At 32.5% G+C, this 19,073-nt stretch overlaps 1 protein-coding gene, 1 long non-coding RNA gene and 1 pseudogene across 2 annotated transcripts; 2 read left to right on the top strand and 1 right to left on the bottom strand.

Annotated features, from left to right (window-relative positions):
• Positions 1 to 5,068: 5,068 nt before the first annotated feature.
• Positions 5,069 to 7,430, top strand: LOC142627286 (uncharacterized). Its single transcript, XR_012842799.1, has 3 exons — positions 5,069 to 5,244; positions 6,169 to 6,236; positions 7,090 to 7,430. It is a non-coding gene; the product is annotated as an uncharacterized LOC142627286 (long non-coding RNA).
• A 2,830-nt stretch (positions 7,431 to 10,260) lies between these two features.
• On the top strand, positions 10,261 to 14,255 carry LOC142628485 (putative pentatricopeptide repeat-containing protein At3g05240; annotated as a pseudogene).
• Positions 14,256 to 14,746: 491 nt separating this feature from the next.
• LOC142628484 (uncharacterized) lies at positions 14,747 to 15,541 on the bottom strand. The gene has a single exon (XM_075802573.1). The coding sequence runs from the start codon at positions 15,539 to 15,541 to the stop codon at positions 14,747 to 14,749; it is 795 nt and encodes a 264-aa protein (XP_075658688.1).
• Between the last annotated feature and the right edge of the window lie 3,532 nt (positions 15,542 to 19,073).

Genomic DNA, 19,073 nt, shown 5'->3' with positions numbered 1-19,073 from the left:
GGATGCAGTAAAAAGCAGAAAAAACTGAAGAAAGAGGCTAAAGAGAACAAAGGTCCTGATATTCCATTTCTCCCACAATTTCTTGATGAGTCTATAGAAAACAGTTATTTTTTTCTCGTGGCGGTGGTATTTTTCCTGTAAATAAATCTTTGTTATTTCCCTCCACAAATTTAACTTATTAAAAATTAAATTTTTTATTATAAATGATTGTGTTACAAACTAATTTTTACATATATATTTTTTAATTTTATAAAATAGTTTGATACTTTAACAATTTCCATTAAGAAGGGTATGCTAGGACTACAAAAAAATTTTATGACTCTTAAGAAAAAATTGAAATGACCTTAAAAAAATGTAAATAAATTGAAATTATATGACGAGAAAGTTTAGGGATGCCATAAAGGCATAGGTTTAGGAAAAAAATTTAGAAATTTTTTTATGGGAATTAAAAAAAAAAGCTATTTTTTATTTTGGTAGTTGCCTTTTAATATTTTCTTTGAAAATTGTATCAAAATTTTATAAAATTGTCCATTAATAAATGTCTTAAGGACATTTGTTAACAGGACCCTTATATTAATAATTAGTGAGTCACTTGTCACTTTATGATAATTTTACCTAAATTAAATTAATTATCTTAACATTAATTAAAAAAAATACAACACACATATTGAGATAATTGGCACAAAGTCTATCAAAAAAATAAAAATAAAAATTATTGGCACAAACACGGTGTAGTCAGTAGCGTCCATATTGTATTGAATTTTTCATAATCCGTATGAGCTTATAACTAGTCTTGTTTTAATGATATTTATCTAATGTCTTTACTTTTTTATTTCTTGAATTTGTGTAATACTTATGTTAATTTTATTTTTCATCCCTATTTTATTTAAGTTTTTCAGGCGATATTATTGGTATTGTCAAGAATGATTAAAACATATATAATTTTTCAAGTTTATATTGTGCAATGGTATTTTGAAAATAAAATTTTAATCCTCTATAATTATAGAAGTAGTCAAAATATAAAAATCTCATATTCTTATAAACTTTATCAAACCAAACGTGAGCATTAATACATTCAATATGAAATGATTCTACCTAATATATTGTTAGGTCCCACTATTGGATTAAATGTTTTTCATATATTTAACTATTATGCTTATCAAATAATAGGTGATTGGGCATTAAAAAGTATAAACTCTCTTATATATAAGTGCTAAAAATCACAGTTTTTACCATCTTAAATATGATAAACAAATAAGCTTATAGATTTGTTTCTAAAAATAAATAATAAAAAAAGCTTTCAGATTTTCTTTTTTTTAGAAGAAGAAGAAGAAGCTTATAGATTTAATAGTAAATAAACTTACAATGTGAAATGATTCTACCGAATAACGGGTAATTATTGGGTACTCCCGGAGTACCATAAATGTATATTCCCTCCTCTCACATAATTATGGGTCCCATTAATTAAATTTATAATAGGACCCACAATTCATATGAGAGGGGAGAGTACGCATTTATGGTACTCGAGAAGTATTCAATAATTTTCCACCGAATAACCAATAGGTTGTACACTTTCATAATATTAATATGGAAAAATAATAAATTCTAGTTGAATCTTTTTATAATTTTTTTTATACAAGATAGAAATTCTACTTTATTCTAATCTAAGTGTGTATGTGTGTGAAACTCATTCTTGGAGATTTGAATCCCGGCTCTTACTCCTCCCACACCCCCACAAGCATTTATACTTATAAAATGACCATCGCGCTAAGAGTACTAAATTGTTGAGGTGGGTGGTGGTGATTTGGGATGGTGGTAGCTTGGTTTGGGTTTAGTGGTGGTGAGCCTAATAGCATGTGATAATGTTTGGTTACCAAAAAATTGTAAGACAGTATAGAAAAAGAAAATTGAGAAAAGGAAAGTGAAAACCTATTTGGTTACCGAGAAATGTTAAGAAAATGATAAAATTAGTATAGAAAAAAATTATTTTTTTAGAACCACGGAAAACTATTATTAAATGTTGATATGGCTTTTTTTGACGAGTAAAAGTGTTGATTGTAAGTTGAAAATATGTGTAAATGCACTTTTGGTCAGTATATTTTGACTCTATTTTTATTTTGGTTCTTACTTTTTTATTTTACCATTTTTAGTACCTAAATGAAAAAAGGGTTTTATTTTTGTCCCTACTGTTACTCACTTAACGGAAATATCCCATGTGGTAGACGGAGTGCATTGTTAGTACACTAAATGCTAACGTGACGAATAAAATAAGATTAAAAATACCACATCAGCATCTAATTTAAAAAAAAAAATTAATTTATCAATTTTTACAAAATAAAAAATAAAACTACAGAATTAAAATTCAAAAAATACATAAATTTAGATCTGGGTTCATCTTCAACAAGAACACAATAAACACAAACCCCGATTTAAATATAAGAACTCACACCCAAATTTTTAATATTATTATGAACCCAAATCTAAATTACGAATTTTTTGAATTTTAATTTTATTGTTTTTTTTTATTTATAAAATTGATAATTTAAAAAAAAAAATTAGATGCTGATGTAGCATTTTTAATTTTATTTTATTTGCCACATCAATGTTTAGTGTGCCAACAATGCACTTCATTTGCCACATATGATATTTCCGTTAAGTGAGTAACGATAGAGACTAAAATAGAACCTTCTTTTTTCATTTACTGACTAAAAGCGTTAAAATAGAAAAGTAGGGACCAAAATAGAAATAATGTCAAAATGTAGGGATCAAAAGTGCATTTATGCCCTAAAATAACAAAGAACAAATTAAATGCTATTAAAATATAGGGATTAAATTGATTGTAACTCTAAAATGTAAGGCCAAAATAGTATTTTTGCATTTTTAAATTTATATTCATGAATTTAAATTGATTATAAGTTAGCATAGATCAAATTGATTGCTATCAAAATATAAAGACTAAATTAACTGTAACCTCTCTCAAAATGTAAAAACTAAAATAATATATTTGCTTTTTAAATTTACATATAAAAACACTTGACAGTGTCATTGGAAGGACATTTTGATTTTTATTGGGATTCGGCTTTAATATGTTTTATATTATGTAGTGATAGAAGACATTTGATTATTGTCAAATTTGGTGTGTTTTATTTATTTATATATTTTTATGAATCAAACTTGGTGGGTACTTCTTCTCAAAAATTAAAAAAAAAAAAAACTTGGCGGGTACGAGTAACCTATGAAAACATTTTACATAAAAAAAAGCTTGACAAAATAGTGATTTAATAAAAAGTAACAAGGTGGTGTAACTTTTATTGTTATTTAATAAAAAGTAATAAGGTGGCTATAACTTTTATTATGGCTTATTAAATGTAACTTGAACCCAGTGTGGGGGGTAAGGGTCGGGGTTCAAGTTTCTAGAAGAGAGCTTCACACACATATACACTTAGATTAGGCTAGATTTGAAATTATATCTTGTGTAAAAAAATAATAATAATATATTTCACAAAAATATATTGTTAACTCAAGTGCTAATATTTGCCAATTAGTTTTAACTTGAGTGGCATTACTATGTAAAGAACCTTATAGTTTAGTAGCATATTTAGTCCGCTCTCTTTTATTAGGAGAACAATGATTCAAATCTCCTTCTCTCTCATGATTGTAATTATTTAATTATTAACAAAAAAAAATGACATCTCTTTTTCTTGTAAGAAAAAAGTGGAGGGGTACCTTTTAAAGAAAGCCTAGAGGGTGACACCATAAGTTTAAAAGTCACTAGTTGTATGTAATTATTATTATAAAAAAAATCCAAATGCAAGTTAACAGCTAAATAGACCCATAAGTAATTCATTTAACATCTATATCATAATATTGTGGAAGCAGCAACTAATATTTGCAAGAACCCGATTTACCCTTTGAAACATCTCTAGACTGATTCCAAGTTAGCTTTACTTTTTGAGTGGTGTAACTTTTATCAAGATTCAATAGTAATAAATGTAATCTGAACATAATCAATTTGAAAATAATATATTTCAATTACTTTCAACTTAGTATCATCTCCTTGCCAACTACCTTGTAGTTAGTGGCATATATAGTTTGCTCAGAAGTAAGGTTTGAATTCCCCTTCTCTCGTTATTGTAACTATTAACTTATAAAACAATAAAATGTAACATCTCATCTCCTTGTAAGAACAAGGTGGAGAATAATATCTTTCACAAAAAAAAAAAAAGAAGGAAAAAAGCTAGAGGGTGATACCATGGGTTTAAAACTCACTAGTTGTACGTAATTATCAATTTAAAAAAATTCTAAATGCAAGTTAACTACTAAATAGGCCAAAAAGTAATGCATTCGACATCTATATCACAATATTGTTGAAAGAATAATTAATACTTACAAGAATAACAATCAAATTCATCCTTCGAAACATCTCTAGGAACTTTCCAAGTGAGCTTTAGTTTCTAAGTTAGCCTTGGAGCTCATTTATGACATCCTCTATATATAAGGCTACTAAAGGATGTCATGTTTCTTGATAAGAAATGTTCCACGTGATTTCATCATATATATATATTATAAATATGCCATTGTGAAAAGAAAAAAATCTTTTTCTTTTTCTCTAAATAAAAAAAGGGGTCTCTGGTGTGGACTTATCGACCCCACGCCACGTGACGGCAATGAGTAATACAACGTGTACCACACAAGTTATACTGGGGCTATCGCTTAAACCACACCTCTATAGGTGCTAAAACAAGAACTCTTACTGTAACACCCCAACCTAATTGCATAACTAAATTCATGAGTTTATATGTTTGTTATTATCTTAATTAAATTAAGTGCATAAAGTTTTGATATTGTCATATTATAAACCATGTATACTCTTTTGATGTTGTAGAAATGAGTTTTATTAAGGTAAGGATATATATATGTAAAGTTATTTTGGCATTGGGTCTTTCTTGAAATATAAGTTTATATGGGGTGAAAAGTATAAATGCCAAAAGTGGAAAAGAGTGGGAAAGTGGTCTTTGATTTTTCTCCTATGCTATACACGTACAAGCCCTCAAAGTCAATTCCTCATCTTTTCTTTTGCTGTACCAGAAGCTTCTTGCTTCATTTCTCTTGCTTTTTCTTTTCTTTCTCTCTTTGCTTTCACATGGCAAGACCTCTCTCTCTCCCTCTCTCACCAAAACAATAAATCTCACTCTAAAGAAGGATTTAAGAGCCTAAAATTAAAGCTTCAGCTTCAATTTGTGGGTAAGTAATTAAAAACTTATTTGATTTTAGAGTATTTTGATAGTTTAATTGTTTTCCATTCTTTGTTCTCAAATCTGATTTTAGGGGCTGAACTTGTGATTCTGTTTTTGTAAGTTGAAAGTTTGATGGTGTTATGGTCTATTGGATGCTTAGTAAGTCATTTTAATGTTTATTGTATTGGTATAAAAATACCCAAATGAATTGAAGACCATTTGGATTTAGTTGATGAATTTTGTATCAACATGCACTGAAGCTGTCACTGTGACAGATTTGATGTTCACTACAATAAAATTCTGTATTAAATCATTTTCTGTGAGTTAGGATGCCAGGAGTAGTTTTTATGAATCCTAAGACACATATGGTTGTTTTGAAAGTGGTCTCACTGCATTTGGACTAATACAAAAATAATGGTTTAATTTCTAAGTTGTATAAATTTCTGTCAGGACAGATTTGAGCACGTTTCCTTGTACGATTTTTAATAAATTATGGTTTTATGATTTGACTTTGAAATTTATACGGTATATATTAGACATACAGGGGAGTAGTTTTGTAAAATTTCATGACAATTGGATGTGTTTTGACAGCCCATTCGTATTTTACAAATGGGGGATTTGCTACTGGAATGATCAGTAAACAGTGTAGAATAACTATGACTTTGAAGATTTAATTTTGAAGTTAGGGGAAAGGTTTTGAGCTATAATTTAATGTGCTTATCTTTTGGTATGTTTAGATCATATATGAATTTTTATGGCTTGTTTTCTCTGTGTTTTGGTATGTTATGAGTTTGGTGATTGTACCTTGTTTTAGGGGAAACTCTATGTGACGGGAATTAAGTTTTTACTAAGTTGAGAGTTAGGTTGTGTTCGAGGTATAAGTTTATTTTTAGGAAGAGTTGTTAGTAATAAGTTTTGGTCTTTCATTTAGGTGCCGAGAACGAGAACACGGACACTTGAGCTCCTCTGGTACAAATCTCTCGCGTCATCTGTTTCCAGGTAAGGGATTTGTGACATGTGCGTTTGATAAGCATAAGGACTATTTGGAAAACTATAACGCATTAAAACCTTTTAATTAGAGATATTACATATAAGCATGATTCAAGTAAAGATTTATGTTCGTGACTTATTGAATATTATATATATGATAATTTTAGCATATTGATGCTATTACTCATATCACGAACATAATGTTTAAAGAAAGAATTGGATATGCTACTGTTATTAAATAGTTATGTAAAAGTATAGTATCTGAAAAGTATAGTTTTTAGTTATTCCATTGTCATGATCTGAACTCAGCCAGTAGGGGTTATAGTACTGGTATTTCCATGGAGATTCTGTTTGGCCATTATAAGTGGGACTGGCTCTGCTGTACCCGCCCTTGTTGGTAACCGCCAACTTGTGGAGGATGTCAACCTACCCCCATGGTTGAAAGTATGTTTTATGATATGATTCCGGAATTACCTAGCATTGTGGGGAATGCTGGATGCTTGGCATTAAGTGCTGGAAGCCTCCCAAAGTTGTGACAGACTTACAATTGGACTAACTAATATGTATTATAAAAGAACTATTAAGCTATTTGGAAGTTCTAAGAAAAGTATGATGATAAGAAAAGTATGTTGAATCATGTTTAAGTTCCTTATCATGTTCTTTTATTATTATTTGAAAGGAAAATGAAGTATTTTCATTTGGAAGTTCATAAGTTAATTTAAGAACAATATGAATAGTAATGAAGGCTATTTTATCAAAGCTGGCATGTCCATAAAATATTTGATTTACATGCATTCTTATCAAAGGCCCATGGAGCTTAAAAACCTTACTGGGCTTCGCAGCTCACCCTATTATATTTCAGTGCACAGGTTCTTCCTGGAAGCAGCGAGAGTATTAGAGGTGGCAAGATTCTGTGATTCTCTTTTGTTTAGATTGTATAGTTTTTTTTTGTTGTATAGTAGTTTAGCTCTTTTGTTGTATAAGAGGAATCAAGATGTACTTGATTCTTTGAGCGCAGATGTAATTTTGAACTTTAGTTTGGTTTGAACCCCAGTGGTATGTCTTTGGGGTTGGGTTTGTAAATAAGAGTTTTTGCTAAACGTTTAGCTATGTAATATTTGCACGAATACCTGAAATTTCAGCCAAGTGGCAATCTTGCAAAGTTCAAATGATATGAATTTTCAAGGTTTTCACATTTTTGTATTTTATGGCTTTTATGAAAGAAAATAAGCAGGTGTACAGGAAACAATTCTTGTTAAGCACCTTTTGTTTAGGTTGGTTCGTGTTAGTATTGAGGTAAACTTGATATTAACATGCCGGTCATGCTCTAAATTCTGAAGTACAGGTTTGGGTCGTGACACTTACCATCAAGCCACACCTCGTATGGTGTTAAAAATATCTTCTGAAACAGAAAAAAGAAAAAAGAAAAAAAAAAGAAACAGACAAAAAATTGGGCAAAGTATTTATGCTTATGCTCTCTCTCTCTCTCTCTCTCTCTCTCTCTCTCTCTCTCTCTCTCTCTCTCTCTCTCTCATATGTGATCATTTCCTTTTCCTTTTTCCTTTGCTTTATTCTTGTTACTTTAACCTTTAATTTACTGACAAGATTATTTAGCATATGATTTTATAGAAATTCTTTTTCATAATTTGATAGTTATAACAAGGAGGGATTTGAACCCTAAACGTACATATTCGTTAGAAACACCTAGAAGTACAAGTTGAGGTAAAGACTCTTTGATGAATTTATAGAATTTATATAAAGTGGAATTTTTAAATTTTGGTGTTAGAGTTTAATATCTAACATCTAGCTAGGATCTAACTTTTATTATATAGAATTAAAAATAATATTTTGTGAATATATTCAAAATTTAGATTTAAAGTCAATAAATTTATAAGAGTATTATGAGATAACTTCTTCTTTTTTCACATTTTCTTTCACAATGTTTGAACTGTCTTATGTCATTGGAGTAACACCATCTCCACATTTATGCACCCCTGATATAACAAGTCATGTGAACAATTGTGCATTGCTTCTAAGACTTATGGGACATGCAATAATTTTTTTTTTTTGATAATGTGAGTTCTCTAGAGAACAATAATCAATTAATCCACACTACTGGTATTGCCCGCAACAGCTTTTATTGCATTGGTTTCGAACTTTGCCACACTCCATTCTCGTCGAAAAGGCATAGTGATCCTAGGCATCTGACTCTCTCCAAGTAAACCAATTCTAAAAATAATTCTTGCAGTTCTTTCCAATTCGTCGTCTTCATTTCACTCAAGTACTTCAAACGTAAAGTCTGCACCTACCAATTTGCCTTTATCCAGAGTTGTGAGGTTTCCTCCTTTTATGTAGAGTTTCTTTAGCTCTGGTTGAATTTGGAGAGAGAGAGAGAGAGAGAGTGAGAGATGAAACTAGGTGAATGATGTGCTCAACAAGAGCGTAACAACAATAAATACTTCAAACGTAAAGTTTGCACCTACCAATTTGCCAAATTTGCCTTTATCCAGAGTTGTGAGGTTTCCTCCTCTTATGTAGAGTTTCTTTAGCCCTGGTTGAATTTGGAGAGAGAGAGAGAGAGAGAGAGTTGAAACTAAGTGGATGATGTAGCTCAACAGGAGCGAGACAGAGAGAGAGAGAGAGAGAGAGAGAGAGAGAGAGAGAGTAAAACTAGTTTGTAGATATATATAAAATATAGATGATCTTACCATAATTTATAGTAATGTGAAATATTTGGTAGTTTTAGATTAGTGCAATCTTGTGTCCAAATAAATGGACCGAATATCGTAATGCAAACATTACTTTAATGATGTTGTAAGTGCACAATTGCACCTGGACCCAAAGACGATTATGGGTTTAGGCCCAATGAGTCTTAAACAATGAAATTTGTAGAGCGTGGGCTTGAAATCTAAGTTAGAGGTATTGAGAACTTGACAACAGGCTAAGGTATGAGAATACTTTTAAATAATAGATAATAATTGCAAATGGACCTCCTCGGACGTGAGCCGAGGACCACTTCTGTATTAATTCTCTTTCTCTCTCCAAGGTTACAATCCTTAATTTCTTTCTTTTTAACTGACCGATCCCTATTTCTTGAGCCTTCACCCCTTTAAATACTTCTTCTTTTAGTGCTTTATTCATGTGTTGCTCCCGTCTCCTCCCCCCTAGATATTTCTTCTCTTAATGCTTGAATAGTAGCCAGAAGTTTTGGTTCTACTGTTCAGGGGTCACTTCCCCATTAATACGACCAGGGAGGTAGGTGCAGAGTCTTTAATGTGGAGGTGGCAGCCTTTGCCTATGATATTTTTCTTACACCGGTGTACCCAAGGGGTTCAGGGATTCTCCCTTTTAACTAACAGTTTTTCCGGAACTTTGCCTTGACCTTCATAGTTGATCTCTGAATTCTCATGGGTCTGTCCGAGGAGAAACTTACCCTCGGATATGTCCTCGGACCCTTGGCGTATGGGTCGATTTGCAGTACTAACAAGTTCTCAACTCAATAACAGATCGGCCCTCCTTGCTAGAGCCCAAAGGCCCAAATGCCTACTTGGGTCCTTTTATTCCCCACAAATGTCATAAATATTACTACCAACTAAAAGCCCCCTTCCTTTTTTTTTTTTTTTGAGAAACAAAAAAAATGCCCCCTTCCTAAAAATAAAAATAAAACTAAACTCAATTTATGCTTGCTTTCTATTCTATGTTCTTCTTGCTTTTATGTTTTAATTTATTGCTTTCCCTACTGAGCCCCACCCTTTCTCAATATGCAAGCAATCAAATTATCTGTGCACAGGTATTAGATGTCTGGGAAAATATTCTTTACTTGGCATTTGGAGTTGTTGCCATGCTTTAGCCTTTAGATTCTTGATTAAGTACAAAATGGTGAGCTATTATGCATTTACTTTTCTTCAATATGCAAGACAAAGTCTCTTTACGTGTGGCTGAGCTATCTGTTGGTCACTGGAATTTATTCGGAGTTCTTTTCTTCGCTTTTTCTTCTTCGTAGATTGCTTTATCTCTTTTATGCAGAGGACAGATGTCTACTGCTATTCTTTACTTAGCAGTTGAGGTTTGGGATCGTTTGTTCAACCATATCGTAATTTGTATGTTTGCTTTTGAAATAGTTCTTTATGTAAATTTAGCTGATTAATTAGTAGAGAGTATATCAGCTTGTTTATTCTCTAGCATAGTTAAAGAATGTAGGATATTAATTTGTATGTCCAAGTACGTTTTTCATTCCATTTAGTAATGAAAAACTGATGTTTTATCTCAATATTCATATGGAAAGTGTTACTACTTTTTTAGATGAGGTATAGTGAAAGAAACAAGTAGAAAATTGGCCTTACTAGAGTGATACGAAAATTCACTAGAGGGGTAAGAAAATTTTTATACCACAGGAGAAGGAGGTGAAATTTCGCCCCCACAGAGAATTATCTTCAGTTTTTTTTTTTTTTTTTTTCTTCTTCATTTTGTGTTTTAATAACTAAAACCGTGAGTTCTAACACATGTTTTCATTATAGTATGCATATAGAGTGTGTAACAATCACTACCCACCGTCCAAATTGTCAAAAAGGAATAGCTAGTCTTGGATCGTACGAGTGTGTGGCTGTGTTTGCTAATTCATTGGGCTAGAGAGCCCAATACCGTGTAGCATGGTTATTTGGTTCTATTTGATTTGGGGACCTAATGGCGTGTCCCATTTGGAGGGTTGGACTTAGGCCAAATTCCTCTCTTCCTTCTGCTACATTGAAGACATGATTTATTTTATTTTTTATGCTAGGTGGCACCACAATACTAGCTATTTCGATAAGTGACAAATGCATAAATGTCATCAGATAAACAAATAAATCTCTAATTGAGGTGAATGAAAATTTTGACATTAAAAGAAAGGCCTCCGGGCACCTGTTATATGTGTGCGTTGAGATTAGTCATACGTAGTTATAGTTTAGATCACAACAATCTACATATATAGTAACTTGAAACTTCTATAAAAATACACATTGATTCATTAAAAGAGCTATAAAAATGAAGAGTTTTGAATAAGTTACAAACTAAGCTATCTAAGTTCATACAACACTCTTTGCTCCTAATATTTTTAGTACTCTAGTGACCTTGCCGGCTTCTTCTAAAAATCAAAGTTTACAACTGATACCACTCTTCTTAATCTATCATATCAAATTTTAAAGAAATCAAACAATGGGTCACTAATGATGTTGATTGGTTATTGATTAAAAATAATAATAAATCCCGAAACAATTTACCCAAACTATTTCAATTTTTCCATATCTTCCATGATTCTCAGAACATAGCATAAAAAAAAAAAAAAAAAAAAAGTGAATATGAAATTATGAAGGAAAAAAAAAATGGTAAAGCAAAGAGATGAGCAGTTGAACAAAAGTGAAATGACAAGATAAAAAATGAAATGTAAAAAGTGGAAAAAAAATTACCATACCTTTATCTAGCGAGTGCTTGAATCAATTTTGCTTGGGATTTTTTTCCTTACTTCTTCAAATGATATATCCAATGCAAAATAAATTTGTATTCTAGAACCCGAAACTAAGGGAAAAAAAAATGATAAATGAAGTAGACAAACAATTATTCAAAATTGAATGACAGAATGACAATAAAAAATAAAAAAAGCATACCTTAATCTAGCGAACATGAAGGTATGCTTATCCTAACTACATCGTATATGATTTCAAAATTAGAGCAGCTAGGCGCATAAAAAGAATAAATAAAGTCTAATAAGCTCATTAGTTTTTAAACTAAAAAATCAAATACTTAAGCACTTTTGAAAAGTAAATATGAATGAAAATTTGCACTGCTAAGTGACAGCTAATTAAGTAAGAAATCATTTTCAATCTAAACCTTGTTTTCATAATTAATCAATATTCAAGTATGCTTAAAAAAAAAAAAAAAAAAAAAAAAAGAAAGAAAAAACCCACCTAGCATCAAGATCATAGGCATAAAATGAAGGAATTGGAGATATAGTGCAATGAAGATGGGAAAAACTGCTTGGTGGGTGTGGTAGTTTTCTTATTTAAAAATTATCATATCTAATCGTGGTGATAATAATTTTAAATGGGAAGGGTTTTGAAAAAAATGTGGAGATTTTTTTTTTTTTTTTTCAAGTTTTAATTCTGGTTTTTACTTTTGAATTTGGCAAGAGAAAAAAATAGTGGAGGGATAAAAAAAAATAAAAATATTTTAAAGATATATAACTTAAAATAGATAATCTAATTTGAGCATATTTTAAAAGTGATAGAGTAAAAAATAATAATAATAATAATAATAAAAGAGTTATTCTTATACAAAAATATATGTATGAAATTATGAATCTTTGCTCTGAGCAGATGCAGCTGTTAGTTACATCAAGAAGCAATTATCTATATGTCTAGAGAAAGAACCCAAAGACCTTCCAATTTTACAACAAGTTATCAAAAATGTAATCCCTCTCAGTAGGCTTGTTTATTTTTTGTGCGAATTCCAAATCTGGAGACATCAATTATGCAAAGCCGGTTTTTAACCAAATTGAGGTGCCTAGTTTATACATTTGGAACTCTATGAATAAAGGTTACTCTAACAGTAACAACCCAAATTAGTCTTTGTGTATGTACAGAGAAATGCAGCAAAAGGGTTACTCCCCAGACCATTTTACATTCCCTTTAGTGGTCAAAGCAAGTTCAGTAACAATTTATCCAAATCATGGAAAAGAAATTCTCAATGGCATTGTGAAAACTGGGTATGAATTGGATGTGTATGCTTCTACTAGTTTATATATGTGTCTTGCGCAGATATGGAAGCAGGGTTGAAAGTATTTGAGTGTATTCCAAAGTGGAATGTGTTGGCTTGCACTAGTCTAATTGCTGTGAATATTAATAAAGGTTGGCCTAGAAAGACCATAGAAGTGCTTAAGGACATGGAGTTTTGGAATAACCTAATGAGATTACCTTAGTGAATACATTAGTTGTATGTGCTCTAAGTAGAGATAAAGATGCTGGAAACTGGGTTCATAGTTGTGTTTGCCAACTTGGATGTGATCTCTTTGAGTCAAATTTGAATTTCAATGTGATACTTGCAGCTGCCATTATGGATATGTATGCAAAATGTGGCAACTTGAGATATGCAAGGGACCTGTTCAACAATATGCCTCAAAGAAATTTGGTCACTTGAAATTCCATGATTGGTGCTTACAATCAGTACGGTTGTGCAGTGGATGCATTAAATCTATTTTTTGATATGCTGGTTGTTGGATTTGTACCAGACAAAGCTACGTTTTTGAGTGTGATTGGTGCCTGTGAATCTGTGATCATTTAAGGGCTCCAGCATTGGGACAAAGTATTCATGCTTACATATAAAAAACAAATAATGGTGCAGATATTTTTATTGGGACAGCGCTAGTGGACATGTATTCCAAAATTGGAAATGCATCAAGCGCTCAGGAGATTTTTTCTAAATTGGAAAAGAAAAATGAGATCACCGGCTTAGCTATTCATGGACTTGCTAAGGAGGCACTAAATACTTTCAAGAGAATGCTAATGTTATTCCTGATGAGATCACATTCACTGGGATTTTGTGTGCATGTAGTCATGTTGGGTTGGTTGAAGAGGGTCAAAGACATTTTGCCTCAATGAGGTTTATGGCATAGAACCAACAGTTGAGCATTATGGTTGCATGGTTTATCTTTTGAGTTGGGCAGGCTACTTTGAAGGGGCAGAGAAATTAGTGAAGAAAATGTCAATGATACCGAAATTTTTCCATATGGGGTGCTCTTTTAAATGGTTGTTAGATTCATGAAAATGTAAATCTAGCTGATCAAGTGAGAAGCCGCATAACAGAGTTGGAACCTCAAGGTAGTGGGGTCTTTGTTCTTCTTTCTAATATATATGCTAGGGCCAGGAAATGGCAAGAGTATAGTTGGCTAGAGATCTTATGGTAAATAGAAGGATTGCAAAAACTCTTGGGTATAGTGCAGTTGAACTGAAATTATTGAGTTCAGACATCATTCTATCATCAAATACAGTAGTCTAAGCACAATTAATTCATAGAAATCATGAAGAAGACTCGTGAATCAACATTCTAAGGAGAAAATTTGTTGTCATCATTCCTGGAAAGAGTTGTGCATGCAAGTAGGGTTGTATTAAACAAATTTTAGGCATAGGCTGTAGGTGGTTGTGCAAAGTTAAAAGAGCCTAAAACTTAGTTGTCCAAGCCTTTGGAGCTCAAGAAGTCCGAGACAATAACTGTAAGCAATATATATTCTTGTTCATTTTTTGAGATTTCTACTTGAATTTTTTGTTACATTTGTTTATCGCTAGTAAAATAAAAAATTAACAATATAATCAAGCAAAAACCTTAGCCTTCAAAGGTAAAGATATATTTGCATAAATCTTATTAGTTATAATGCTTCTCTTGGGATGGACATGGAGCTGATAAAGGCCAGAAGGCCTTCATCTACTTCTTTCCTTCTCCTTATTTTCTTATGAAAAAAAAGGGAAAGTACATAAGGTAGATGTATTTAGTCATTTACCAACAATCAGCTTTGCTCTGGTACGGGACTCAGCCCAAGCCTCTCTCAAGCCCAACTGGGCCATCGATAGCCAAACAAAAGTAAGAAGCTCGCCACCTTTACTTAGTTGTTGGATGTGAGAATTTGCTCTGCTACGACTTGCAGCATATGATAACGATTCCACCCATACTTTATTCGTTACCTTCCATTTCAGTTGTGTCTTTAATTTATCAAGCTCTTTTGCCAACATGCATGCATCAAAAAGTACAGACTTATATCGATCTCCCTTCACAAGAACAGGTCTTACACCTGTACCTACCTCAAGAATTTTTTTACAGGCCTGTTCCGGATATTTAATCTCATTTTGGCGAAGGAATCTATGTGTTTCGGCCAAGGTATCATTGAACCTTAGTTTGGCAATGCCTGACACTTCTGACATCATACCTGGTTGCTGATATAAAATATATAACATGTAATATGAGAGGAGTTTACTCAACTCCTTATCATCTTTGCTATTAGGCAAATCTTTATCTTTTTGGTAGCAGAGTTCAGTAGCAATATGCCATAATAGAAGGCTTTCATCATAAGCAACTTCCTTGATATAAGGCATTAATAGACTGTAATCGAATTCATCGGTGAAGTCACCATTTTCGAGAACCCAACCACCTCTAGCTGAGCTTATTCTATATGCTTCGTCTTCATCATCTGCAGATAGAGATTTCTCTAACAGCTCCTTGAAGATAAATTCCCATAGTTTATTAGTTAATGGCTGATGGAACACACTTCTTGACTGAGTACAGGCATTCATCATCTGATCTATAAAATCCTTAATGTGGAAATATTTAAGTATGCCATTTACCTTGTCACAGATGAATTAGTTGATCACATTTCTGCTTTCTGCTTCATTCATCCTTTCTGAACTTTTCAGCAAGCCATCATTTAGGAAGTTGAATTGTGAGAGTTTCAGACCACCTTTTATATGTAATAGGTGTAGCCCTCTCTTGAAGCTCTGATTGCGATGTTTCCCTCTGATTGCTTCCATATTGGCTTCCTGAGATTAAGTAACTTGTCAACGATTTTGGATAGGATGCTGGGGAATTTATCTCATACATTTTAAAAGAAGCAATAGTCCAGTCAGAGAACATCCATAGGAGGAGAGTCACCATATCCAGGCCTAAGACACCAAGGAACATGATGTAAGTCACTTCAATGTTGAACCTCTTAAAACCTCTCTTCTCTTCTTTGTAGAAAAGTGACAAGGCTGCCACAACTAACCCAATGGATATAAACCGAGACATTTTTCCTAACCTGGAATATGCCACCTCAACCTTGGTATGGAGAATAACATAAAAGAAGTTGAGTTCGATCTCTAATATTCTCAATGCATCCTTTGAAGATCTTTTGTTGAAGAATTCTCGACTCTCTCTATGCTCACGAGAGCTGAACATGAGATTGACAATGAGTCCCCTGTACATATTTGCAATATCAAAAGCATACTGCTCTAATTCACTACTGACCAGAACAGGACCACCAGATACATTGGCATCATTTTTGTCAACATGGGATTCTATGTCTTCAACTAATACAATGCCTACAGGAAGTTTGCTATCTTTAAAGTTGGAGTATAATCTCATTAATTTCTCATAGTTGGGCCCAGGGTCAGGTTCTCTAAGTAAGGATATTCCAAGACTATCCAAACTTGCAAGATACAATGCAGCCGTTCGCTCAGCATACTTGATGGTTCCAGCAAGAAGCAAGAGAAGAGTTGGGATCCATATTCTGTTTTGATGAAGTGATTGAATAAACACAAAATAAGCCGTGAAAACTTGGAGAATGAGCCAAATCAAGTGCCTAGGCCACATCTCATTATCCTCCACTGCCAAAGAAGTTATTCTGTCTTGCCCACCATGGAGTAATAAAAGAAAAGGTGTCCACAACACCAGAAGAAGACCAGTATCATCCACAGTATCAGTATATTTCTCTTCCCTGTCAAAGATTAGATTAACTGCAAAGTTAGCAGCCCAGTCGGCAAGCAGGTAACCTGCCCAGATAGTCCTGATTTCCCATTTGTTTGATGTTTTCTTTCTCAGGGTTGCAGTAAAAAGCAAAAGAATCTGAACCAAGATGCTGATGATAAAAAAGCTCCTGATATTCCATTTATCCCATAAGGATTATCATCTTCTCCACTTAGTTGTTTCCCTGCAAAGCAATCTCGGTTATTATCTTTTCTTTGGGACGAAACTCACTTGTTAAAAAAAAAAAAAACTTTGTAATTGTTATAGGTATAGAGAGCATAGCAATGCAAATTTTGTTAGTTCATATATATAATTGCAGAAAATCTCATGCCTTCTCGTTTTTAGAGGATCTAGAATATGTGTCTTAATGAGTCACATTTCTTAATATCATTTAACAGTAACAACATTAATATGATTAGCTAAGAGAGAGAAAAAAAAAAAAAAAAAAACATATTATGTAAACTTTTTCTTTGCGTTGTTAGCATTACTGACTAGTATACAAAAAAGCAGAACCCAACCTATGATAAGCTAAGGCTCTACCATGTTTCGTACTTCTTTAAGAGAGAATTACAATACTATAATCTTCTTAAGCCAAGTCAGCATTACAAGAATTTAAAATTTCCTTCTTAGTATTGCACGCGAACTGTGTTTTTATACAGAGGAAGAATTAGTTGTAAATAAAGCATTCTTTTATCAGTAAGTCTAAATACACAACCTTTATTTGAATCATGTGTATATATTTGTTTGATGATTCATATAGAAATTTTGTGAGCATGTTTTATCTGGGTTTGTGTGTTTACAAGTGTGCACGAACTGCCGGGAGCTCTCGCCTCCACCTGTAGGTAGATTGTCTTAGTTGTACTTTGTTTTATTTCTATGAACATTGCAGTTTACCAAAAAAATATATGCACGAACTGTTTGGAAAAATGTTAATAGGATCGAAAGACCATGTAATTGGAGGCAGACTTGACAAAGAAGAAGGAGATCAACAATATGAATTTAATTTGGTTCAAATATAAAACTTCAAGTAAAACAAGGATATAAATTTCAATTAGGAATGAAGTTCAAATCTTTGATACTAGTTGTCGTATTTCTTAGAAAATTTATGTAAAACATATAGTAGTTACCGAAATATCTTAATTATTATTTTCTCCAAGGGTGCATATGTTAGAATTATGGTTAACGATTTGAAACAATTACTAATTTATTATGGTATCAAAGTAGAAGGTTTCGAATTTGATTTCTGTCTGCACTTTATCTTTTATTTAAAATGTTAAAAATCTCACTTGTTGAGACCCACTTATTAAGAGGAATTTATGCTCACACGTGAGGGAGAGTATTAGAATTATGATTAAGTGATTAAATTCTCCATTTACTAACAACTTAACCTTTTGGGCAAATCAGTAGTCTTTATGTTTGGTGACATAGAAGTGGATCAAATGTTATTTGGGTGTAGTGAAAGACTCCATGCAAATGTAAAAAAAAAGACATGTTATTTTTCATGGAAAATATTTAAGTACTCTTAAAGTAAAGAGAAATAATGCTCCCTCATCTCACAATCATGGTGGACCTATCATGAATTTAATGAATAGATCCTACCATAAATGTGAGAGGAGGGAGTATCATTATCCGTGCATTGGGAGTATCTAAAAATTACTCTATTTTCATAACGTTGTTACCTTTGATTTTGCATAATGTAATAACTGGACAGTGGACTAAAACTTTTGGTTTTTATGGAGAGTGTGACTCAGAATCTAAGTGAGATGGGACTGTATTAAATTCAGTCTTTATTTTCCATTGTCGTTAGGATGCTAGAGACTAGCAGAGGCCACAGCAATGGGAAATCATTTGTATTTTTCACAGATACATTAGAGAATGAAAGATATCGATGGAAAAGAGATTTAGTTAGCATCTTTTTTTTTTTTTTAGAAAGCTGAAATTTCATTAAATTATTGAAAAGACAATACATCATGGATAAGTGCTTGTTGTATAAAACAAGGGGACTCTTCAATCCAAACTAAGCTATCATCAATGCCTTGGGCATATTTTGCTAATAGATGGGCTGGGTTGTTTCCTTGACGGCGCACATGTGTAAATGCTATGTGATGGAAATCTGCACAAGAAGCTTGTATACCCACAATGACAGCATCCACTGATAGGGGAGGCGGAGCCAACTCAGTCAAAGCACGCTTCATAATAAGGGGATCACCTTCCAAAACGACATCCCTAATGCCCACATCCTTTGCAAACTGCACTCCCACTTCAACTGCCTTGGCTTCTGCTTCAACAGGTCCTAGTGGCAACATTATTTTCTTGACCAAAGCA

Source organism: Castanea sativa, chromosome 3, assembly GCF_040712315.1.
Source record: "Castanea sativa cultivar Marrone di Chiusa Pesio chromosome 3, ASM4071231v1".
Taxonomy (NCBI): domain Eukaryota; kingdom Viridiplantae; phylum Streptophyta; class Magnoliopsida; order Fagales; family Fagaceae; genus Castanea; species Castanea sativa.
This window is presented reverse-complemented; position numbering and strand designations above follow the sequence as displayed.